The sequence below is a fragment of the Meriones unguiculatus genome, chromosome 3, assembly GCF_030254825.1.
Source record: "Meriones unguiculatus strain TT.TT164.6M chromosome 3, Bangor_MerUng_6.1, whole genome shotgun sequence".
Taxonomy (NCBI): Eukaryota; Metazoa; Chordata; class Mammalia; order Rodentia; family Muridae; genus Meriones; species Meriones unguiculatus.
In genome coordinates, this window is record NC_083351.1 from 70,296,219 (window position 1) to 70,323,705 (window position 27,487).

The 27,487-nt window shown below is 37.2% G+C and overlaps 1 protein-coding gene across 7 annotated transcripts in view; it reads right to left on the minus strand.

Moving 5' to 3' along the window:
• The window catches only part of Luc7l2 (LUC7 like 2, pre-mRNA splicing factor), a 54,842-nt gene that overhangs the window by 16,708 nt on the left and 10,647 nt on the right, over positions 1–27,487 (minus strand). For 3 of the 7 annotated variants that reach the window (XM_021632145.2, XM_021632139.2, XM_021632148.2), the window contains 4 exons: positions 20,206–20,300; positions 10,343–10,441; positions 6,322–6,432; positions 3,728–3,871 (listed from right to left, as the gene is read on the minus strand). In XM_021632145.2, the coding sequence (XP_021487820.1) occupies positions 3,728–3,871; positions 6,322–6,432; positions 10,343–10,441; positions 20,206–20,300 (449 nt within the window). The other 4 variants (XM_021632141.2, XM_060380160.1, XM_021632137.2 and 1 more) reach the window with 4 other exon arrangements.

Consider the following 27,487-nt stretch of genomic DNA (forward strand, 5'->3'; position numbering starts at 1 on the left):
ACCAGTGGCATGGCATGTGCCTTCCCCACAAAAGTTGGACATGGTGACAGGTGCTTGTGATCCCAGCAACAAGGAGAATAAAGACAAGTGGATGGATACCTGGGGCTCACTGGCTAGCCAGGCTGCCTACTTGACAAATTTCAAGCCATGTAGAGACTATGTTTCCAAAATAAAAAGGCAGACAGCTCCTGGCACTGTCCTCTGATTTCCACATATATTATACATCCATGTGGACCCTCACATGAGAATATGCATTCATGTACACACACGACTCCAAGGCTACTAACTATAACCTATGAAGTTAAAAAAAATTGTAAGGAAGCTGGAGAGAAACATCAGAAGTTAAAAGCACTGGTTACTCTTCCAGAGGACCTGGATTCTATGCCAACTGGCAGCTTCCAACCATTCCAACTTCAACCCCAAGGAATACACTGCCTCTTCCAGCCTCTGTGCACCACGTATACACTAAGTACAGACACATAAATACAGTCAGAACACCCATACACATAAAACAAATAAGATTTTTTAAAAGGAGGTGAGAATAATCTCAAAAGTACAAATAAGGTACTTACTAATCATAAAATACTTCACAGTACGAAAACTGCTACTATCATCAGAAACTACACAAACTACTAACAGGTGTCTCATGATGGTACATAGCATTAGAGCAGTTTCCTATCAAAAATCTAATCATGAAAGCCTAGATATACACAGCTGATTTATCTTTGAATACATACTTATCTATGCAAAGCTCAGAGTTCAGTTCAATAATATTCCACCCCAACTTTTAAATACTATAACCACATAAACTAACTAGCAAACTCAAACTGAATGACTTTTTACAGTATCTGGCTAAGGTTACCTATAGCATGGTTCCTAGAATTCAAGCAACTGGAAAGCAGAAGCAGGATCACAAGTTTCAGATAAACACGGACTACACAAAAAAGGACTGTTATAAACAACAAACAACAACAAAAAATATCTGACCAATATACTTATCAAAACGGCATGTCAAACAAAGAAAACCTAGAAACAACTTCAAATTAAATGCCACAAAAGAGACATAACGGCATTTCATTTTGTTTTGGAGTTGTGGCTTTGCTATTTACTCAGGTTTATCTAGAACTCCTGGAATCAAATTGTTCTTCCTCTGCCCTTCCAGTAGCTTAAACAACAGGCACGGGCTTTTTTTTAAATTCATAAAAATTACTGTAAATACAACAAAAATAATAATCTAATCGTTTGAAGTCAGGAGTGAATTGATAAAGCAAAAAAAAAATAACAGCTTACTTTATCTTTGGTTCCATAAAGGTATAATTCACTATATGCTGTAAGCTATGATTAAAGAAAAAAGTTCCCTTGATATCAATGTTAATTTTTAGGAGGATTTTTATCTTTAGGTATGAATGTATGCCAAATGTACGTGGGTGCCCATGGAGGATAGGTGTCAGATCCCAATGAGCAAAGTTACTAACAGTTGTTTGAGTCACATCATGTACAACTCAACAGTCTATGTGTGGCATGGGATGAAGGGGGGAGGTCTGTATGTGTGCATGAAACTATGCCAGTGTACCTGTGTATATGTGTGCTGAGGCTGCAAGTCAAACAGGTGTTTTGCTCTACTGCTCTCCACTTTATTATTTTTTTTTTAATATTTAGTACATATGTTTAGGTGTGGCCTGCATAGACTGTATGGGCTGCACACGGGTACAGGAAGCCATGGAAGTCAAGAGAGACATCTGATTCTCTGAAACTAAAGTTACAAACCATCCTTAAAATCACTTAAGAATGTAAAATTTTTATTATGTCTTTTGTTTTTATATATTTTCTCATTCTGTAGCTCTGACTGGCCATGAACTAACAGTGGTAATCCTACCCTCAGCTTCCTGAGTGCTGTGACTCCAGGAATGACCTGCCTGCATGCCCAGAATTTACCTTTTAACTAAAGTTTTACACACACACACACACACACACACACACACACACACCCTCCATTCTCAAATGGCTTCTGGTAAAGTCTATCAAGAAAATAAAAAAATATTGTATCATGTCACTTTCAAACAAGATAGAAAATTCACCAACTGGTTTTATGAACTGGCCCTATAATGATACCAAGCCAAAACCAAAGCTATTTTAGGGACTAGATAAGAATGGCTGGGAGAAAAGAATACTGGAGTATTAGAGGCTGACACAAGGAGACCATAAGCCCAAGGCAAGGCTGAGCAGCTCTGCTCTGTCTCAAGAGGAAACTTAGAAAGATAGGGTTTACAAAGCCTGGAGTGGTACCACAGACCTTTAATCCTAGAACTTGAGAGGCAGTGACAAGTGAATCTCTGAGTTCGAGATAAGCTTACCGAGTTCTAGGACGGCCTGGGCTATACAGAGAAACCCTGTCTCGAATCACCCACAGCCTTTCCCCCAAAAAAGATGGGGATGAAGCTCAGTGACCAAGTGCTTGCTAGAAGCCAAAGGTTCAATCCCAAGGGAGAATTCTGTGAAAAATAACTAACATGCATTAGACCTTTTTCTTTTTCTAGCTAGTATTTTCTTGATGTCTTAGGGTATTCACTGTGATATGGGTATTACATAGGTGCTATAAGCAGCAATGATGAGTTTTCCCTTTTATTCTCATTCCCCTCAAATTCTGTACTAAATACCAATATTAAGATATACAAGTGTGTTGAAGGTATTAAAATTGCTTCCTTCTACTCTGCTTTTCCACACTACAGTACTGGAACAGAACAAAAGAGAAAACAGAATGTACCCCACAACGTTTTGAATCGTAAGGCTTCATTTTTTATCGTGCCACAATACAACCTGCCTTCTTTTTTTTTTATTTCAAGACAGGGTCTCAATAGGTTGGATGGTTACAAATGATCCTCTTGCTCAGCTTTCCAACTGCTGGGACTGATTATAAATGTGATGTGCTTCATCTGCAACTCAAAATATTATAAATGCAGGGTTTAATAATGTAAAAAACAGGGTTTCTACTGTTGTGAAGAGACCCCATGATCAAGGCAATTCTTATAAAGGGCAACATTTAACTGGGAGGTTTAGTCCATTATTATCTTGATGGGAAGAAGCATGGCGGCACAAAGGCAGTCATGACACTGAAGAGGTAGCTGAGAATTCTACATCTGAATCCTCAGGTAGCAGCAAGAGCAAGAGAGCCACCCAAACTGGGCATAGCTTGAGCATCTGAGATCTCAAAGCGCACCCAGAGTGACGCACTTCCTCCAACACCACTATAGGCCACAACTCCTAACAGTACCATTCCCTAAAAAAACAAAACAAAACCATTTTTTTTTCAAAGCACCACAATCAATCAAAACAATTTATTTACCAAGATTTTTTACCTAAGCCATAAAATTAGAATGAGAAAAGACCCCCAAGGTAGCAGCAGATTTTACTGATAAGGTGTTTGAGTAAAATTACTGGGGAAAAGGATAGGTAGCACAGTACATACAGGTGTTTTGTTTTTAATGTGGATAATTGGTTTAATTACATTTATAAATTATAAATTTCAACATAGCAATGCCTCCAATTAAAAAAAAAAAACCCACTTTGAAATTGAAGCCAACAGTGTAACAGCAGTATTACTAAAACGGATTTAATTTCTTTAAGAACAATGACATTTTACCACTATTAAGAACTTACTAACTCTTTCCAGGACAGCTGGGTCTCACAATAACACCTTGTCTCAAAACAAAACAAAAGAGAATTTTACCTCTGCTTCTCTTTTCTTTGCCCGTGCCTTTTCTACTTCATCCATAACTTTCTGAGATTCTTCCACATTTCCTTCAGCTCCTAATTGTTCCACTTTGGCCAACAATTTACCTATTTCTTCATTTAGCTCATGAACACGCTCAGCCTAGGAAAGCAAAAAGAAGATCATAAATGAAAAAAACAGAATTAAGGGCTAAAGAGATGACTCAGCAGTTGGTACTACTGGCTGCTCTTCTAGAAAACCTAGTTTATTGAAACTAGGTTCCCAATACAAATTCTGCAGCTAATAACCATCAGCAACTCCAATTTCAGGAGATTAATGTCCTGTTCTAGTCTTCAAAGGAACTAAGCCCATGTGTATTACACAGACATACATGAAGGCAAAAGACATACACGTAATAATAACAGTAAGAAAAGTAAAAGAAACAAACAAGATAATTCAGAAACTCATAAAAGACCCATTTATGTAGCAAAATAGTCTTGCTACAGCACAGGCTGGACTCCAACTTCCTATCCCTCCCAAGTACAATTTATACATCACCACACTCAAAAATCAAAGGATTGATTTTGGTTTTGAGGCAGGATTTCTCTCTGTATGTAGCCTTGACTGTCCTGGACTCGCTTTTTTTTTTTTTCTTTCTTTCTTATTAGTTATATCTTGTTAACTCTGTACTGGACTCGCTTTATAGACTAGTCTGGCCTTGAACTTAACAGAGAGCTGCCTGCTTCTGCCCAAGTGCTGAGATTACAGGCATGAACCACTGCAACGAGCTAATAGTGTTACCAGTCCAAGACATTGCTTTCCTCAAGGGTCCCAACTGTTTTATTACTATTCTTTTATCAAAGTGGTATTTCCCTAAATGGTCTATCACTGAAAGATTATATAAACAGCCAAAGATATTCAATCTTTCTTGTATCCACACCCTCACAATCATACTCAATTCTAAACTTGAGCGTATGTTTGCTTTGAATTATAGGAATGGAGGAGAGCAAGCATGTCTTAAGAAAATGCTTAAAAAACACTATACAACTGGGTGTGAAGTTTCTGCTTCTCTTCAACCATTAAGAAACATGGTTAGCCCAGCTCTCAAAACACAGCTCAGCAGCCTCCAACTGACTGTAAAACATGTGAGAGAAAATCCCGCAGATACTAGAATACTGTCCAATCAAGTTTACTCTAACTGATCTATTACATGCAGTTTGAGTCACTAAGTTGAAGGTCATCTGTTATGTAGCTCTCCTGTAGATGACCACTGCAATACTGTGCAACCAGTACAGGTCTGTAGGGCCTAATCTTGTTACATCTCTTAACCATGAGATACAAGACCCCTTATATTGGTGGTTTTCAACTTTCCCAATGCTGTGGCCCTTCCATAATATAAATTTCCTCATATTGTGGTGAATACCACCCCCAACTATAAAAATATTTTTGTTGCTACTGCAATACCTTAAACTACCGTGGTAGGTACAAAAACTCAATGTGTATTGAAAACTAAAGACTCAAGGGCTAGAGAGATATTTCAGTTATGGCTAAAAGCACTTGCTACACTTACAGAGGACCCAGGTTCAGGACCCAACATCCTTATCAGGTGGTTCATAACTGTAACTCCAATTTCAGGGTTCTAATGCACTCACTTAGCCTCCATGGGTACTAGGCACATATGTATGTTTAAAACTCATATGTGAGAACAAGGGGCTAGAGAGATGGCTCAGAGGTTAAGAGCACTGGCTATTCTTCCAAAGCCTGAGTTCAATTCCCAGCAACCACATGGTGGCTTACAACCATGAGATCTGATGCCCTCTTCTGATGTGCAGCCACGCAGGCAGAACACTGTATACATAATAAACAAACTTAAAAAAAAAAAAAGTCAAAACATATGCGCGAGCAAAACATTCATACACATAAAAATGAGTCATGCTAGGCAATGGTGGTGCACATCTTTAATCCCAGCACTCAGGAGGCAGAGGCAATAGGATCTCTGAGTTTGAGGCCAGCATGATCCACAGAGTGAGTTCAAACACAGTCAAGGCTTGTCTCAAAAAAACCAAAGGGAAAAAAGTCTTAAGAAATTAAAAAAAAAAAGGGGGGGGGAACTACACATTATATGTAAAAAATGCATGCATGACTGGCAAATTCTGAAAAAAAAAATATAATTATTAATGTTATTTTATGTTTTTGTAAAAAAAAACAACTCCACAGAATTCCCTCCTTAGGTTTACAATCTAATTACTAAAAAATCAAAAGCTGGAATGAACCTGGCATGGCAGCACATTCCTTCATTAATCATGGTACTCACAGAGGCAAATGCAGGTAGATTTCTGGTGAGTTCAAAACTAGCACAATGTTTAGCCTTGAGACAATGAAACCTTGTCTCAAAACACCAAAAAGGGGAGGAAAAAAAAGGAAGCACACGTAATAGATCCCAGCAATTGGAAGGCAGAGGCAAAGGTAGATCTCTGTGAGTTTTAAGTCACAAAGTAAGCTCCAGAACAAGCAGGGCTACAAAGAGACCCTATCTCAATGACAACAAGACCAAAATAAACAAAACAAAAAAGCCCTATGCTTTGAACTAATGAAAGGACTAAAATTCTTACCTTTGCTGCCACTTCAGCACTTATCTCTTCTTGAGTTTCTGCTAATCTTTTTTTTGACACTTCTGTTCTTCGATCACAATCTGCAATGAAGGACTGCAGATGATCCATGGCCTAGAAATTTTAATATAAAACAATTACCACCACATATCAAAATTATCCACAAATATCTTTACTAAACACTATGTTTTGGGTAAGGGATGAAGCCCTAACCACATAATTGCTTTCCTATTATACAGGAAGGCCTGGATTTAATCTCCAACACTCTTTTACGCAGTCCAACCCTAAAACAAGAAAAACATAAGGCTGTGACATGGGTTAGTGGTACAGCATTTGCCTACCATGTGTTATGCCCTAAGTTTCAAGTAATTCAAATAGATAAATAAATTAGAAGAATGTCCAAAGGAAACAACCTAAAAAACCCTCAAAACAATAATAAAAATAATTTCACTCTTAAAAAACCCAACAATTCAGTAGTGCACCCCTGTAATCTCAACACTTGGGAGGGTGAAAAGAATGGCAAGATGAAGAGCAGCTTGAGTAACACAACATGTGTAAAGTCAACCAAAGCAATACAATCAAGACTACATCTCAAAACACAACCAACCCAAAAGAAACTGGTTTTGGGCTGTCAAGATACTTGATCGATAAGTCTAATGACCTGAGCTCCATCCTAGGATATCAGTGCAGAAGGAGAGAACCAATTCCTGCAAGCTAATCTTTGACCACAGACAGAGATAGACATAGACACACACCATGGAAAGACCATTATATGTTAACAAGATTTACTTCTGGATATTTAGATAATTTATTCTGTGGTTTTCAAATTGTTATATTAAAGATAAAATAAGCCATTAACAAATTTAGCAATGCCTATATCAGAAAAAAAATCTAATGAAGTTGTATTTAGCGGTATATTTAATGTTTATAATAATAATTTATTTCAAAGTTAACTTTAAAGCTAGGCATGATAGTACACACCTTTAATCCCAGCTCTAGATGCAAAAGTTGGCAGATCTCTGAGTTTGGGGCCAGCCTGGTCTACAGAGGCAGTTCCAGAAAAGAAAGGGCTTCACAGAGAAATTGTCTCCAAAAAATCTCAAAGGAAAAAAAAATAAGAAAATAAGAAAAAAGAAAGAAAAATTTAAAACAAATGTCAAACTGTGGTGGTTTGAATGAGATATCCTCTATATTTTCAAGGACTTTAAGACTTGGGGCTGGAGAGGGCTCAGCAGTTAAGAGCACTGGTTGTTCTTCCAAAGGACATGGGCTCAACTCCCAGCAACCACATGGCAGCTCACAACTGTCTGTAACTACAGTTCCAGGGGAATCTGACACCTTCATACAAACACATACATTTAGACAGAATAGCAATGTACATAAAATGAAAATAAACTAAAAAACCAAACAACAACAACAACAACAAAAGTCTTGGTCCCTAGTTACTAGCCTTGTTTAGGTAGGTTTAAGAGGCGGAAGGCCCTGACAGAAGTGTCCCAGTAGGTCAGGCTTTGAGGTTTCAAAAGCCATTCCCAGTCTGTTCTCTTGCTTGTCTACTGCTCTGCTGCCAGGCCTCCTTGCCATGACAGTGAATGGACTCTATATTCCTGTGGAATTTTACATCCAAGTAAGTTACTATGCCATAGTGTTTTTACCACAGCAATAGAAAAGTAACTAATATGTACATCAGATAAAAAAATGGAAACTCATTTTGCATAAACTTAAAAAGTAGCCAAGTAAGCCAAAGTCCAAAGTTTAAAACACACACGCACGCATGCACACACACACTACAAATCTCTTTCATTTCCTTATGTAAAGTCAAAGACAGCATCCTAGAGGAGTAAAAATAACAATGAGCTTGTTGGTTCTACAAATGAGCCACTTTGACTAACTGTTTTTTCTACAGCAGAATAAATATATACATCCAAGATGTATATAAAGGATTTAAGTGTATAAAATGACTCCCTCACAGGACTGGGTATATAGCTCAGCAGGTAAGAGCACTTGCTTTAGCCAGGAAATCCCAGCACTGAACAGAGACAGACAGATCTTTGTGAGTTCGAGGCCAGCCTGGTCTACAGAGCAAGTCCAGGATAGGCAAGGCTACAGTGAAAAACCCTGTCTCAGGGAGAAAAAAAAAGAAAAAGAAAAAGAAAAAAAAAATAATGCAAAAAGACTGAAAATAACATCAATCACAATGTTCAACTGATGGTAATATTCTCCTGTAACATATACCTAGACAGTAATGAATTTCTATAGAGGACTTTCATTTCCATTAGAAAAGTTCTCTTATATTCAAAGAAGACTGTAGGACATATTGACTGCAAGCCTCGACTAAATTAAATTACCTAATTTCACTAATAAAGAGCACCATACAAGTTTTATGGGGGGCTGGAGAAATGGCTCTGTGGTTAAGAGCATTGTTTGCTCTTCCAGAGGTCCTGAGTTCAATTCCCAGCACCCACAGGGGTCTCATAACCATCTATACTAGGATCTGGTACCCTCTTCTGGCATGCAGGCAGAACATTGCATACATAATAAAAAAGAAAAGATAGATAAATAAATCTTTTTAAGTTTTATTGATCATGTCTTATGTACATGTATTTCATGAAAATGTAAAAAGTTTAAGAAGTTGATATAGTCTATAAAACATTTTGCGGTAGTTTAATTTCAATTTTAGGTACTTATTTCATACGCATGATACTACATCTGCATATCTCTATGTGTACCATGTATATACATGGTACTGCAGACGTCAGAAGATGGCATCAGATCTCCTACAACTGGAATTATGCTTATGAGATAATATGAGTGCTGGAAGTGTTCTTAGACAAGCCACCTCTTCAGGCCCAAGCTTTTCTATTTTAATACAAGAAATTTTGTTTTCTTTCTTTCTTTGTTTTCAAGACAGGGTTTCTTTGTGTAGCTCTGGCTGTCCTGGAACTTACTCTGTAGACAAGGCTGGCCTGAAACTCATGGAGATCTGCCTACCTCTGAACCCCAAGTGCTGTATTAAAAAGTATGCACCACCACCCGGCAAGAAATTCTTCTTTAAAAAGAACAATACGAAGTCACGTGTGTAACTCTTTGATACCTAAACTGTGTTTTATTTTTATTATTTTACATTAAAAACATGGTACCAAGCCAGACAGTGGTGGCACATGCCTTACTTTAATCCCAGCACTCCAGAGGCAGAAGCAGGCAGAGGTGGAAGGGGCAGAGGTGGGCAGCAGCACAGTCACCTCTGTGAGGGCCAGCCTTGTCTACAGAGTAAGTTCCAGGACAGCCAGAGCTACACAGAAAAAAGCTGTCTTGAAAAACAAAAAACCCCACGTGGTCCTGAATCTGCAGAGTAGTCTGGTGATGCAGTGCATGACTTTTATAAATAAGGCCTTGTATTTCATTCCCAGAACAGAAAAGATCTAGCTATTATCTATCAAAGTAACTATTAATGGAAAAATTCACTAGATTACTTTTTGGCAAAGACTTTAAAAACAACAAAAATGAGTGGCTTACATTTGTTAAATGTAATATTTTTACTTTTGTTGGGAAAATTGGCTGATTTTTTTTTTAATAGAATCTCTTTTGGCTGAGTATAGTGACACATGTCTTTAATTTTAGGACTTGGGAGACAGAGGCAGATCGATCTCTGTGAATTTGAGACTAGTCTGATCTACATAGTGAATTCCAGAACAGCCAGAGCTAATTAACAACAGATAGACCCTATCTCAAAAACAAAACAAAACAAATTTAATAACAACAACAACAAAAGAATCCTTTATATATTTTCATAACTATTCAATCTCTTATATATTTAAAATTGGGAGGTAGGGCTAGGTCAGTGATATTGTTTGTCTACTATGTATAAAGCCTTGGGTTTCCTCTCAGCATTATACACTAGGGGGAAAGCATATTATCTTCTCTATGTATTAGCCTTCATATAATCAAAGATACCTTCCAAATAGGAGACACTAGTTCATGTTCAAAATATTTTACTGCAAGAGTATGGATATGAGGTTCTTACATCAAGTTCAAAGAAAAAGTCCTGTTCTTTGGATGCAATTTCATAATCTGCTCTTAAAGCCAGGTCATGGACTTTCAGGCATTCTCCAAGATCCATTCTCTAGGAAAGAAAATAAAGACATTACGTTGAAAACATTATAAAAATTTATCAGTATCAAGTTCTCTTCAGAATATATATTAAGTAATACAATAAATACACCTCTTCATTTAATAGACCTTCAAAACACAAAATTTCCGACAATTAGGGCTGGAGAGGTAACTTGGTTGCTCAGTGCTTATCTGGCGTGGATAAAGGTCTGGGTTCAATCCCTAGCTTTCCATAAACTGGATGTGGTGGTACAGACCTGGAATATCAGCACTCCATGGGTAGAAGCAAAAGGATTGGAAGTTCAAGGCCACATGTAGGTACATAGCAACTTCAAGATCAGCCTGGGCTCATATATGAGACAATCTAGGGGATACACAAAGTGCATCCCTCAAAAAAGGCTATGAAAAACAATTAGTCTTGATGAATTAGTAATGTTACCCAACACACTATAAGAGGCTTTTTGGAATGAGGTGGCCAGAAAAGACCTTTCTCATTTCATTACATTTAATTCTCTGTTTTCATGCACCGATACTTGCTATTGTGTCAATGTGGAGGGCAGAGAGCAACATGTAGGAATTAGTTCTCTTTCACTACCAATCATAGCACTTGAACTCAAGTTGTCACTGGGCCACCTCATCATCCCAGAAAATGTTTCTTAGGAGGATGCATTTAAAGTGGACCTAATGATTGGGAAACAATGCTGGGTACGGCAGCAAATATCCGTAATCCTAGCACCTCAAGAGTCTCAAGCTCAATAGGGATAAGAACACTGGCTGTTCTTCCAAATACTTGGTTCTATTCACAGCACTCTACACAGCAGTTAATAACCATATGGAACTCCAGTTAGAAAGGATTTGATACCCTCTTCTGGCCTTCTCCAGCACCAAGCATACATGTGATACACAGACATACACAAAATACTCATAAAAATGAATCTTAAAAATAGGCTGCAGGATCTCATCACAGAGGGACAAACAGACAAGAGAAACAGGATAAGTACGAGGAAAGGAAGACCCAAAGAAGGAGAAAGCAAAATTATAGTAGTATTACATGCACACTTAGTGAAACACTCCTGCAATTTCAGCATCTGAAATGCTGAGACTGGAAGTGCAAGTCTGAGGACAATAACCAGTAAGCGCTATCAGTGTGGCCCCTACTCCTTTCCCCTACCCATACCCAAAGCAAACCAGATTAACAAAACAGTTTCTTGTTTTTTTCCTGTTCCTCAGGGAACAGTATTATAGTATCTACTACACCAGTCTGAGCCTTAGTTTTATATACAGATTCTAAAATGACTCAAGCAACCTTGCTTTTTTTTTTTTTAATTTTGGACAATAACCTGTATATGTATGAAACAAAGTATATGAACAATCATCTTGCATAATATCCCAAACTGGAGATGTTGATACATTTCCCAAATCACGATTTTGGGGGATTTTAAAAGATGATATACAGCAGGTAAAATTTAAATAAATACAAAGTCATTCCTTTTATTTACAAAAATTTATAAATAATTAGGCTATAAGCAGAGAATTATAGAAATTCCAAAACTAGTCAAAAGAGTTATGGGATAAAAAAAAAAAAAAAAAAAAAAGCTATGGGACAAGGTGTGATGCTGTGGGCCTTTAACCCCAGGCTTGGGAGGGAGAAGCAAGAGAATCTTTGTTCATTTGAACCTGATCTTCATAGTCAGTCAAGGGCTACACAGTGAGACCCTGTCTCAAACCGCTACACAGAGCATGCCTGTAATTCTAGCACTTCGAATGCTACATAACACTACCTCAAAAAATTAGGCTAAGGGGCTGGAAAAATGGTTCAGCTGTTTAGAACACATGCTTCTCTTCCAGAATACTACAAATCAGTTCCCAGCCCCCACATCAGACATTGCACAATGGCCAATGGCCTATATGCTCTGCCTCCAAAGGATGTGACACCTCCACAGGCACCTGCACACATACACGAAGAGATACACACACACCCTAAAATAAACAAGCAAATAAATAACTAAATAAAAATGTTTTACAGTCTGGCATGACAGAGATAAATCTGTGTGATCTAAAATTAATTTACAAACTGTATTCTATAATCTCTTATAACAAATCTGTGTCTGGTTTTTAAGAAGGAATTCTTTATTTGACTGATAATTAACCTTACATCTTAATTTTTCTCTTCCCTGACTGTAGGCCAGGCTAGCCTCTGCCTCCCAAGCGCTGGGATTAAAGGCATGTGCTACCATACTTGGCCTCTGATTGAACCTTTATGAGGCTTTTCTGCATGTTTTAGTCTCAATTATTCACCTCTCAAAATGTGTTTCTTAGGTCAGAATTTGCTCTGAAAGTTGTTTTTTTTTTGGGGGGGGGGAGGGAAGGGTGTTTCTTCAAGACAAGGTTTCACTGTGCAGCCTTGGCTGTCCTGGACTCTCTTTGTAAACCAGGCTGGCCTAGAACTCAAAGAGATCTGCATGCCTTTCCCTCCCCAAATGCTGAGATTACCAGCATGTGCCCCTGTGACTAGCTAATAGTAATTTCATTATTATTGCTTGTGTGCATGTGTGCGGTAGTGGGTGCTACAGGAGATCCAAGAACAACCTTGTAGAGTCTGTTCACTCCCTCTACATTTACAAAGGTTCTGAGGAAGGAACTCAGGCTGCTAAGTTTGCATAGCAAGTACTTTTACCTTTGAAGCCATCTTTACCAGACCAGGGCTTCTTTTTAAAGCCAGCCTTCTGGAATTGGGAACTCAGCTCAGTGGTACAACTTACTGGATCCAGAGTTTGGCCCTCAGTCAAAAACAAAAACCCCAAACAACAACAAAAACCCAAGTTAACTAAAACTAGTCTTAAGAGATTTTTACTTTATTTGCATCCTTCTAAAATTAGCTATGAGGTGTATCCCCATTCCAATACCTTCACTGTCAACCTCATTTCTCCGGGATTTAGCAGGACAACAGGGATTACAAAAGACAGTTTCTCTAAATTCCAGAAACCAGCCATCAGTTTTTTTTTCCCTCTCCATACCAGCACACCAACAGATACCAGTATCTGCTTTGACATGGTATCAGTTATGGCCTAAAAAAAGCAAGCAAGCCTAAAAAGAAACTCCTAATAATTACCTGCCCTCGTGAAAATCAATGCAACTATTTCCATGGCCCTAGTCTCCTAACTAATTAGAAGCTACTACAGAAGAAACCACAATAGGAGACACTTCCAGACTCTATTCCACTCAAGTGCCACCCTGACACCATCAACAATAACAACAAAAAGGAGCACTAGTGCTTCCAAAACCAAGTGATCCCCCCACATTGGCTGATGGTGGTACTTCTCTTTATAAAAGAAGTTAATGAAACAAAGTAAAATGTTCGGTTTACTCTGATTTCAAATGACTGTGATAAAGAAGTTTCTTTAAAAATTACAGAATAACTTACTTCATTATATATTTCCACAAGTTAATTAACAGATATTCGGGTTATGATGGCAAAAACTCAGCTCTGTATTTTATTTTCTCCATTTCAAACTCATTATCTAACAGTTCTTGACCAATTATCTCTGATCCTAGTAACCGCTCTTTAAAATTCTGTTTAACAAGTAAATTCTGATAAGTGCTTTTAATTTAGTTTCTGGAAGTTGGTGGATGTTATTATTCCAAATGGACTCTAAGCTTCTTAAGAAAATGGCCTAGTTCTGCTCTTCCCTGTTTTTCCCTGTACCATGTTTTGTACTACCCATGTTTCCCAAATCATGACTATTAAATACAGGTGACTTGAATAAGCAATTCTAAAAACTTAAGGAATGAAACGTTTACAAAGGTACATGGGTATACGCTTTAAAAATGCCATTTTGTGATTTAGAAATAACTACCTTAAGAGCCTCTCTACAGGAGTCTGACAGAACATGTAACCCTTACAAACATGTAACCCTGAAAATATCTGGGGGTAGACGGGTAGCTCAGAGGTTAAGAGAACCTAGCTTTTCTAGGAGCCAGGTTCAATTCCCAGGACCCACATGGTGGCTTACAACAGTCTGTAACTCTATGTAGCCAAAACAGCCATCCATATAAAATAATAATAATTTAGAAATAATAAATTTTAAAAAATCAAAATCCATTTTCCTTCTAATGGGCCTAGTGGTCCAAGCCTATAAAATTACCATTAGGGACTGAGGCAGGAAGATGTAGGAGGCAAGCTCAGGCTACAGTCTCTAAAAATTACACTCTTTGCTGGATGTGGTGGCACACATGTTTAACTGCATTATTTTGGAAGCAAAGGCAGATGGATCAATGAGTTCATGGCCAGTCTGGCTCTAGAGTTCCAGGAGAGACAGAGCCACAAGGAAAAACCATCCTGGAGGACAACAAAACAAAACACTCCTTTAGCAAATGTTTCAGAAAGAGTGCACACTCAACACAAATTTAAAAGAGAGATGGAAAAAGACATATAATATCTGCCTTGCGTGTATATGATTTTGAGCTGTATTACTGGGCTAGTGCTATGGTGGGCACGGTATCCCTGCAGTTCAAGGCACTAACCAGGTAAAACTGTCAGAAAACAGAGGGTGTGATAGGAAGTACATTACTATGAGATGTATTTCAACTCTCTGGTGAATTGTGTTATGACGGTGTGTCTGGTTGTTTTTTTAGAGATAAGTTTTTCTGTATAGCTGTGAATGTTGTTGAACTTAAGAGTATATTAATGAATCTATAAAGTCACTGACAAAAACCAGATACAGTAACAGATCCAACTATAACTATGGATGTGCCAAACAGTAAAGGTTTTGTCATACTGTATATCAGAACGAAAAACAAAGCAAGTTAGTGATAATAATATAGTAATAGCCAACGGGTAGAAATATAAAAGAATCCTATCATAAAATAGCATACAAAAGCTAGGCGTGGTGGTACACACCTTTAATCCCAGTTCTGGGAAGACAGAACCAGGAGGACCCCAGTGAGTTCAAAGCCCACCTGGTCTATATAGTGACTTCCAGGACAGCAAGACTACCCGTCTTAGCCTCACTCAAAAGACTAAATATTTAACTATTTTAAAAGTATACTAGATTTTTTAAAAAGATTTTATTTATTATGTATACAGTAGTCTACCTGCATGCATGCATACACACCAGAAGACGGCACCAGATCTCACTGTAGATGGTTGTGAGCCACCATGTGGTTGCTGGGAATTAACTCAGGACAATTGGAAGAGCAGACAGTGCTCTTAAATGCTGAGCCATCTCTCCAGCCCTACACATGATTTTTATTTTTATTTTTTTAAGATTTATTATTTACATGGTGTTCTACCTGCATGTGTGCCTTCACGCCAGAAAAGGGCATGTGTTCTCATTATAGATAGTTGTGAGCCACCATGTGGTTGCTGGGAATTGAACTCAGGACCTTTCGAAGAGCAGACGGTGCTCTTAATTAACCTCTGAGCCATCCCTCCAGCCCTGACATGATTTTTATAAACGTAAGGCAAATATAAAAACCTCTCAACAGTATGTCACAATAAGGTAAACAGTAAAATGCTGGTTCTGAAAACACATACACATACTTGTGCTGGGCGGTGGTGGTACACACCTGTAACCCCAGCACTTGGATGGCAGAGGCAGGGGGATCTTCTGAGTTCAAGGACAGCCAAGGCTACACAGGGAAACCCTGTCTCAAAAACAAACAACAACAAAAAATTACTCTAGACAAAGAAGAATGTGCAACTATTTGGACAAAACTAAGAAATGATAAAAAAAAAATCTATGTTTCAAAAACAAGAACATTAACACAGCAGGATGATTTGAGAAGAAAAAAAGGACAGCAATGGTAGAAAAGGACATAAAGATGTTACCACAACCCAGTAGGATTTGTTGGAGGCAAAAGGATTATTATTAGTTCAAGGCCAGCCTGTGCTACTCAGAGGCTGGAGAGTTAGCTGAGTGGTTAAGGGCACTTGTCTAACAAAGGGCCCAGGTTCAATTCCCAGGACCCACACAGAAGTTCACCTCCTTAGGCATCAGGAATGCATGTGGTACAAAATACTCATAGTCACATAATAATAACAAAATAAACCTAAATAAAAAGTTTTTAAAAAGACAACAGTCAAATTACAAAAGGAAAGAGAATGGAGGCACCTAGAATGCTAAGGAAAAGCAAAAGCAGATGATAGCATACACTTATAAATTTACTTCTTTACACTGCTTACTTAAAAATTCTACTTGTCAGTTAAGCTAGATGTGCGGGTGCACACCTGCAATCCCAGCACTCAGGGAGGCAGAGGCAAGCTGATCTCTGAGTTCAGAGGCTAGCCAAGGCTTACAAAAGAAAAATAATTCTCCTCTTGTATTTTCTTACACTAATTCTAAAAAATCTAAAAAAAGAAGAATGAAAGACATTCAAATGTAAGTAATAATAACTTAGGTAAAGTACAAACATAACAAGTGATTTAAAAGTAGATAACACTAGTAGGACAAAGTGAAACAAAGACAAAATACAGAAAACACACTGCAGGCCAAGTTCAGCAAAAACCATGAACATCTTGGCCCCTATATTTTGAACCTTCAGTCCCTTTCTTTGTTATATTTGTAAAATCACTTATCATCCAAATCAATGCTTACTTCAAAACTCAGCTAAAAAATAAGAGAAAGTAGACGGGCACAGTGGCACACGCCTGTAATCCCAGCACTCAGGGGAGGCAGAGGCGGGTGGATCTCTGTGAGTTCAAGGCTGGCCTGGTCTAGAAAGTGAGTCCAGAACAGCCAAGGCTACTGAGAAACCCTGTCTCAAAAAAAAAACAGAGAGACAGAGAGAGCCTAACATGATATGAAAACAGCAGAGCCTTAAATAACAAGACATGGGTATGAAATTGGTACAGCCTGCATGTACATGGATATGGAGTTAAACAAAGATAACTTATCAGCAAATTAACAATATTAAACAGAAATATTTATGAAGAACACCACAAAAAACAATCCTATTTTTCTACCCCTTCATAATTTACTTTCACATTGTTTACAAGGTAGGATCTCACTATATAGTCCAAACTGGCCTCAAACTCAAAATTATCTTGTCTCACCTCCCAAGTGCTGGCAGTCCAGGCACTACAGTAGTACCACCACACTCAGATCTTAGCATTTTATTTTTACATATTTATTTTTTACTTACTTACTTAGAGACAGGGTCATTCTACATAGCCGAGGCTATCCTGGAATTCACTCTAAAGACCAGATTGACCTTGAACTCACAGAGATCTGCCTGCCTCCCAACTATTAGGATTAAAGGTGTGTGCCACCTTGTCATACAGATCCTGACATTTTAAAGATTATATCTAGTTATAGTTTATCTGATCCTAGAAATGCAAAGATAGCTTGAAAAAATTAAAAGAAGCATCTTGCCTCTCGCTCAAAGATTATTTTAACTGGAAAAAGAGAATACATACAAATAAAAACTACCTTTTCAAAACACAGAGAGCAGGTATTAGTAGGATTAAGAAGCTAAACTATTATGCTAAGGCAATCAAGTAAGCTTGACAAGTTACCAATTCATTGATAGTAGCTATTCCAGGTAGAGAAAAAAAGATGCAAAAATGAAAAACATGCTATGAAAGGAAAGTAATAACAAAAATAAGGCCACTGATTCAGATGATAGGTAGGGAGGATTAGGGATTTTTTTATATATATACTATACACAAAAGAGGAAAAAGCAAAAGTGTTTAATGCAGAAATAGTATACGGCACCAGATGCGGCGGCACACAACTGTAATCCCAGCACTGCAGAGGCAGAAGCAGGAGAGCTGATAAAACTTCCAGACCAATCTGTTTTGCATATCAAGTTCTAGGCTAGCCAGTGTTACAAAGTAAGCCCATCTCAAAACAATAATAAAACTTTTAACATTTAAATTATATTAATATTTTTTTGTATGATGGGACTTTAAGATTCTTCTCTTTTCTTTATTATTTATTATTGTTGTTGTTATTTTGGAAAGACAAGGTATCGTGGAAGCCAAGCCAAGCTTCAACTACTGATTCTCCTGTCCTAACCTCATGTGTGTTGAAAATAGGAGCACACAACAGCATGCATGGCTACAGATAACATTTCTAAAAAAACAAGTACTGCAAATGTGCTTTACATTTGGATCCTCCCTAACCTGGATCCTCACTAACATGGACCCTCCCTAACCCTCAAGTTCTTCCTCTACTCAATTCCAGTATTACTTAAATTTCATTACTCCAAAATAAGTAAAATAAATGTAAGAATATAAAAATCGGGAGCTGGCAATTCCCAGCACCCACATGGTGGCTCACAACTGTTTGTAGCTCCAAGAGCTGACACCCTCACAGACATATATGCAGGCTAAACAGCAATGCACATAAAATAAAAATAAACAATTAAAAAATAAAGCTGAAATGAATGTGATTTAAAAAAGTGTGAAAATCCACCTCAGCTTGTAAGCTCTACAAATTACACATTTGAATGAACTTATAAATACATACCTGTATTTCTCCTATACACCAAAAAAAAAAAAAAAAAAGCCACCTGAAACCCAGTCTCCTCTTATAGTCAGTCCTGGTGGCCGAGAATTTGGTATGCAGCCCAGGCTAACCCTAAACTTGCAATCCTCTGGAATACTAAAATTATAGGAATGGAGAACTAGATGATGAATGATCAGTGGTTAAGAGTATTTGATGCGCTTTCAAAAAACTGAGCTCCCAGAAACCATATCAGCTGGCTCCTAACCAGTTATAACTCCAGGGGAATGATGCCTCTCACCTGCACTATGTGCAAATGCCCACTTAGGAAAGATATACAAACACACACTTAAACAAAATTAAAAATAAACCATAAGCCAGACATGGTGGCACACACCTGTAATCCCAGCACTTGGAGAGGCAGAAGCAAGCACATCTGTTAAGTCTGATGTCAGCTGGTCTATAAACAAAGTCCAGAACAGCCAAAGCCCCAATTCCTACTGCATGGGTGTGAAATACCCAAGATGCTAGGAAAAAAAATCACCCCAGTCTTTAGCCATGCAGAAATAATAATCTTGTATGTTGGCTGCTCCACTGTCCTCTCTCTATGAGCCTGCTGGCAGAAAAGGAAAGCTACTACAGAAGGATGCTCTTTCAGGAGAAAGTGGCACTAAAAGCACCCAAGTGGCACTAAAAGTATCCCAAGTCCATGGGGGAACCATCTCAATATACACATTTTGGATAAAAATAAGTAAAACAGAAGTGGGAAGGGGAAGAGAGAGAAAGGCAGGAAAAACAAAACAAAACAAAAAACAATGAGCCCAGCTTTCTAATGTACATCTATGATCCCGTAAAACTTAGAAGGATGAAGGTTACCAGTTTGGCACATCAGATCCTGCCTCAAAAAACAAAAACCAACCGCCACCACCAAAAACAGTAAAGGACTTGGGGCGTGTCTCAGTGGTACAGTATTTGCGTAGCACGTACAAGGCCCTATATTCAATCTCTAGCCAAAGAAGAAAACTGAAAACAAACAACAAAACCAATAAAGAATGGGGAAATTTTTGAAATAAGACAACCACTTCTAGCTGGGGTCGGTGCACGCCTTTAATCCCAGCACTCCAGGAGGCAGAGGCAGGCAGATCTCTGTGAGTTCAAGGTCAGCCTGTTTTACAAACAAGTCCAGGACAGCCAAGGCTACACTGAGAAACCCTGTCTCAAAAAACTAAAACCAATAAAATGTAATTTGCCAAAGAAAAGAAACTGGGACTTTACCAAGAGCTTCATTTTCTTAGCACACTAATAATAAGACAATTTAATAACCACGTACAGTTCCAGATAGGACATCATGGGGGCAACAGTTGAGAAGGTGGCTCTTGCATACTCTGTCATCGCTGAATTTGATTCGTTGACGAGTAGTATCTCCTGTAATATAGAAAAGTTAATAATATTCAAGGTTAGACAACTAGACAGTTTATTTTTTGAAAGTCCTAGTTATCACTAGCTTTTGGTGTGTGACTATATACACACACTATAAATCAACCCAGGAGGGATTAGTTTTTATATAACACCCTATAGAAAAACTATTTTAGACAACATGCAGCTGCAGTATATGTACTGCAAATGTAATTCAAATAGTCAAAGTGGGAAAGCAAAGCATTCTGTTAAATAAAAGGACTTTAGAAAAGCATAAGATTTTAGAGCAGGAGTGGACTTTACAGATTATCAAGACCAACTCCTTCATACTGCAGATGAGGAAAAATGAGGCCCCAGGAGGTTAAGCAACTTGCAGCAGACCCACCAAGAGTTTCTACTGGTATACAATGGTCTCTTCTTGACAGTAAGCACTAATTTATTTTGTAATTATTTACATTAATTGAAAAACATAAAAGTAATCTTGCAAACATTGCATACACACTGCGAATCCCCACTGAACCCCAGACGCCATTTCTTCCACTATTTTGTTCCAGTTGAAGTGTCTCCCTTTTGCTGCTGGGAGGAGTTAGAGGGTAGAATAAGGTGTTTAAGAACGTACAAACCTGGAAGAAGGACTTACACACCAGTCAAACAAAGCCACATTGCCTAAATGAAATGTTAACTTTAATACCTCCAAAGATTCCATACATCCAACTTTCATGTGGTCTGTGCTATATTGCCAAACCAGGCAAAATAAAATACATTCTGTGCTCATAAAATTAAAAAAAAAAAATCCTAAGCAACAGAAGCAACCAACCTGCTTATCAAATATAGCTATTTACTCAAAAGCTTAAACAATCTAGAAAAAGGAAAGGTAACTAGCTAGAGTAACAACATAGAAATGTTAGTTACAACTTTTTTGCTTAGAATCTCTGAAGAAATAAAAGAAAAACTCACAGGTTGTTTCCTCTATGCAGAATGGTAAGCCCTAAAATGTGGTTTAGCCTTAAATTGATATCACTGATAAATGAAAACCTACTGGTGAATTACTGAAGCAAAAACTATTGAAACAAACCAAAAGAGAATTGTAAATACCTCTGCAGTTCACATTATACCTAGAGCACTCCAAACATTTCAACTAGGAAGTAATTCTTAAATTAAGTTCTGTATTTTTACATGTGAATAACAAACAAAAAAGTTCAAATTACCCCTTTTAAGTGGTCTTACATTGAAGAGCTTAACTTAATTCAACTATACACTATGGGGTAAGATTTTGTTCAAATTGTTTTAACTTGGTTAAAAAGATTTAAAGACATTCTGATTTGCAACTAGGACACATACATTTCAAGAAAAATAATACTGCTAAAATCATAGCTTCAGAGTAGTTCAACAATAGGTTTTCTGAGGCTAGTCTCTAGTAGGTTATTTGTGACACAATTTGGAATAATTCATTTAGTGTTTAAGCCTGCTACTATAATATAGGTCACTTTGATGGCCTTTTATTTTCTTTTAAACACAACTGCTTCTGTTCCACATTCATTAACACATCTGAAAAGTTAGTGATAACTCACGGCTCGGCGAATGCGGGGCCTTTCTGAAACTCCCTTGCAGATTGAAGTAGGCAGGCATAGATACATTGAACCTTTACAAATAAAACAAGGGGCCAGATTGTTCAGTTTGTATAGAATAGACTCTGCCAGCAATTTCAATACAGCACCTAGAAGTACATGTTGACTGTAAAGCTTCTTGTATATGAAAACAAAAGTGAACAAAATCAGAGTGTTCGCTTGATTTGTTTTTTTTGTTTTGTTTTGTTTTTGTTTTTTAACAATACTGACTCAACAAATACAAGCCTACAGAAAAATGTAACTGAAGATAATTAAAGCCCAAGACTGGAGCTCTAGGTCTATGTGAGAAATGCTTCAAAGAAGACTAGTGAGTGTCTCATATCAGAACCAAACTAGAAAAAGCTCACACCAGAAAGGAAAAATATGGTAGACCCTTTTTGATCCTGAGGGGAGGGAGGGAAAAAAAAAAAAAAACCACTTAGTTTAAAACTCTACTGTGATTATGTTAAGAACTTTAAAAGTGATGAATTTTTAGGGGGTGAAAGGTACTTACAAATCTAGGAATTACCCTGCTATCTAAGCTTTTTGGTAATGAAGCAGTATTGTCAGTTCAGACAATTGTAAAACATGGTCCATAGGTATTCATGAGGTCTTACAATAATGTTAAAATTTACAGAAGTTTCATTAATCAAACATGTCATCTAATAGGGTGCTCATTTTTGCTTAAAAAAAAATTGCATTAAGGCCGGGCATGGTGGCACACACCTGCAATCACAGCACTCAGGAGGCAGAAGCAGGTGAATCTCTGTGAGTTCCAGGCCAACCTGGTCTACAAAGCGAGTCCAGGACACCCAAGGCTACACAGAGAAACCCTGTCTTAAGAAAGAAAAAAGAAAGAAAGAAAGAAAGAAATCGCATTAAGTGTAATAACAAGGTACACATGCCCTAAAAACACTATTAGATAAAGCAATTACAAATATGTAATAATAGTAGCCCTAGTAAACTTTAAAATGAAAAAGGAAATCAATCCCTATAAATGCCAAAAAAAAAGTACCAAAAATACCTCACTACAAACAAGCAGGTATTCCATAAACATTTGATAACTGTAGCAAAAATATCAACAATAGCTCTCAGATACTAGCCATTATAAAAGTCTTTTTAATGAAATAATAAAACTAGTAGTACAAAATATAGTAATGCTCGAGAGGGACTTGCAAGTAAGGATCTGCCGATTGATATTTTACAAGTTCTACTTCGGGAGACCTTATGGTTAATATGTCTTTAAACAATTTTGGCTACAAAATTACAAAATTTTTTAGAATTTGAATGAATTTGGGCTTATGACATAAAGTATAATTTAACTATACAATTTTAAGACAAAAATGCTTTTAATTTTTATTTTTGTCATAATATCTGGCCCAAACCATGTTTTTCAAAAGAAACCAGGTAAATATAAGAGGAAAAAAAAGGGGGAAAAAAGGCTACAAATAGGAAGTGAGTATGAACAAAATATCCCTATACTATAGGATCTTATCAATTCAACATGCTTTATATATTTGTCTTCCCTGGTCATTTAATTGTACAAAAAAAATCTAAGTTAATTCCCCTAATAAACTAATATTAGTTTAAAAAACTAATAATAAATAATAGGAGGAAACTGCCCTGTCAATGACACTAGATCCTAATCATAGAATCAAACCAATTAGTGACCCTATCCTCTGTGCTACAAATGAAAACAGAGCTTAAGACAAATATTCTGCTCCCCAGGAGCTGCATTTTCACTAGAGAAATAGAACATACAAATAAACAATAACCCAAAACAGCATAATTCAAGTGCCAAAGCGGTGTTTTAAACAAAGTAGAACTACCACCAAAAAGACTGGAGAAACTGGGAAAGGCTTCATGGAATAAGCAGAAGCCAAAATCTGGATACTACACAAGACTTAGAGGAGAGAGAAGCATTCAAGACCATAATAGTATCATGGACAAAAGTTTACTAGGGCTTGAAGGTTTGGTGGGAACAGTAACTAAACTACAGTCAACTTTGGCACATGGCTAAGTATGTCTGGAAATACACAAACTGAAGCCAAAAGTACAATTTTTAGAGGGTAGAATTTGGTGTTTAAAAAAAATCTTTCTTCAATCTGTGTTCATTGCATATAAATAAAATTTAAGAAAAATTTAAAACAGGGCAGCAATTAGATCAAGTTGAGTCAAAAACAAATTATATTACCTATAAAAAGTCTTTCTGCCCTATTTTTAACTTCCACTTCAAATTAATTAAGCTATATATATATATATATATATATAAAAAATCATAATGTCAAGATTTTAGAATAAAGAACTAGACTTTTTTACTTTTAAGGCAGGGTCTCGTGCAGCTCAAGTTATCCTTGAACTCACTATAAAAAAATGACTATGATTCTAAAACTCCTACTTCTATCTCCAAGTGCTGGGATTATACATAAGCCCGCATCACCAGGTCCAGTGAGGAATCTGATCTAGAATTTTGGGTGGCCATGAATTTTTCATTTGAACAGAAGCACCAAAAGTTCTATTAATAATGGTCACCTACTATGTTCAGATACTATGTAACTCTCCAGTTACTTAAACTAAGGTGGTACTAAGGCATCAGTTTCACTCCAGGATATGGACAGGCCTCCTGTTAAAACCAGGGTTCCTATTCAAACTGTACTCATTACTGCTCTCAAAATTCCCTTCAGATCTGCTGTGCAGGAAGAAAAACTTCATTGTAATATCCAATTTGAAATTATGATCCTACTACCTGATATAAATATTACTAGTAGCACAGAAGACCTTGGCCTAAGTAGTATCTGACAACGTACACATGCATGCTATTTTCCCAACCCCCTCCCCCTCAATATCTCCCACCCTCTCCCTCCCTTACAAACAATAAACCAATTGAACTTTCATAACTTTAGGTGCTATTTTAAAAACATCAAAATTTTACTTTACCCATTCTCTCCGATGCTCCCTGTATTTTTTTAAGCTGTGAGTGGATGACCATGCTATGTGATCAACAACTGTGAAGTTAGCAAAAGTGAACTGAGTTTAGTATTGTAATTTCAAAAGAACCTTAAAGTTTGTAATACTTGACATATTAATGGTATGCAGAATCCTATCTTACTGTATATCATCAGGCATTAATGGCAAGCAATTTACAAAAGCAGTCAATATTTCTTTGTATAGACTTAGCTCAGAGCTCAGCTTCAGGAAAAAAAAAAAAGAGTGAGCAGGAAATGTATCAGCATACAAAGCAATGGAAGTACCCCATGTCTATAAATGAAGGCAGAGGCAAGGACGGGGAAGCTCTCCCACATTTTTCTAGTATGACAAATGAAGTATCCACTACCACCATCTGTAGATGTTAATCTAGGATGTTTTATCACTCAGTCGGCTTGGAACACAGCAGGCCCCTTTTCTCTGAATAATATCCCCTTCACTGACAAGAAAGCTAGAGCTGGAAAGGAAAGAACTGAAAAGTAGTAGCTTCTTGTTTACCTAATCTTTCTTGAACTTCTAAAGAGACAAGGTATTGGTACCCTTTTTTTTCCAACATAAGCTGCACATCCACATAATATTGTAGAAATTATATAAAAACCTATGGCCAGTTTCTAGTCTACTCTAGGGCAAGGAGATAATTTAAGAAATGCAAAATTAACCCCTTGCTTGTGTTCTCACATGAGCCAACGTGACTACTATACTGAGGAGTCAATCTGATAATTCTTATATAATCCTTGCACCTTACTTGTCTTACCTATGTTTCTAAGTTCTTTAACATTCATCTATATAAACCTTTTTGCAACTAGTTTTTGCTTTTAAGACAGAGAGGCTGACTAAGTGCCTCAAACTGCAGTTCATGGTCCTGCCTCAACCTCTTCAAGTGCTAAATTAGAGGTGTATAGCAACTTGTAATTACTTTTGCTTTTACGTTTATGGGTGTAATTTTTTGCTTAAAGTATGTATTTGTATCATACTTGTGCCTGGCACTCTGAGAGATGAGAAGAGGGTACTGCAACTGGATTTACAGACAGTTGTGAGTGTTATCTGACTGCTGGGAACTGAACCAGGGTCCTCTACAAGAGCAGCAAATGAGCACCTTTCCAGCCCTAATTATTATTAAATTTTTTTGGAGATAGTCTCATGTAGCCCAGGATGCTGAGGATGATTTTGAACTTCTGCTCTTCCTGTTTTCTCCCTTCATGCTACCTTAACATGAATATTCAGTTTGACATACTGTATACTTAAGTAATTTAAAGTATATTTTATATAAAAGGACTTAAAATGATGTCTTAATATAATCAAAGATGCTTCGAAACTATTTAATATAGCTTGATTTATTTTTATAGTTTAAAAACTTTTATATAAATGTTATGAGTTTTCCACTGCAATGCCAAGACATTTCTTTTTAAATGTATAAAGTCACACTGAGTAACAGCAGCAGCTTTTGCTCTTTTCAGTAAACATAGGCTACCATAGTCTACCACACAGTTTAGAAAAGACTATTTCTTCCTTCTTTTTTTTTCTTAAGAATTATTTACTTATTTATACAGTATTCTGTCTGCATTTGTGCCTGCAGGCAAGAGGAGGGCACCAGATCTCATTATAGATGGTTATGAGCCACCATGTGGTTGCTGGAAATTGAACTCAGGACCTTTGGAAGAACGGCCAGTGCTCTTAACCTCTGAGTCATCTCTCCAGCCTAAAGAGGCTATTTTTTCATAGTCCTTTGGTTAAATACAGTTCTGTACTTTAACAATAATCACTAATAGTTACTGGTGTAATTCCAACCATAACCCTCTTGACAGCTTTTTATTACAAAAAAAAAAAAAAAAAAGTTAGGTGGGTGCTAGAGAGATGGCTCAGCAGTTAGGACCACTGGCTCCTCTTCCAGAGGACCTGGGTTCAATTCCTAGCACCCACATGGCAGCTCACAGCTGTCTGTAACTTGTAACTCCAGTTCTAGGGAATCCAACACCCTCACGTAGACATACATGCAGGCAAAACAGCAACACACACAAAATATAAATATAAATAAATAGAAGTGGAGAAAAGGCTTTTACAAACTTTAAGATGCTACTATAATAATAATGGAAATATAAAAACAAATTCTAAAGAAACTACATCCAAAGACTATGCTCCAATCTTGTCTTTACTCATTATACAAAGGAAAGGGTCTTGACAAGTACCAAAAATCAGTGCCATTATATTCTTGGGAACATCTACTTCAGCATTTTTTTTTAAATCAGCATACTTCTCAGCCTAAAGTGTTGCTTCAGAAATTAAACTACAAAAGTTCACACAAAGGCAGACATAGCGCCTCATGCCTGCAGCCTCAAAATTTGGGAGGCTGAGGCAGTAGGACTGCCATTAACTTGAAGCCAGTGGTACTACAGTGAGTGAGTTCTAGACCTGACAGTGAGACCTTATCTCAAAATACTTTTTAAGAGTAAGGTTACACAGAACTGAACATGTCAAAAATTGCAGCCTGTTCAATTCTGATACAGTAACACTTGTACTCTGGTTATCTGGTGCCTTCTATCTAGAATTTTTTACACACAAAATTAGAAGTAATGGAATCTTTTTTCCCCTCCATTCTATAGTTTT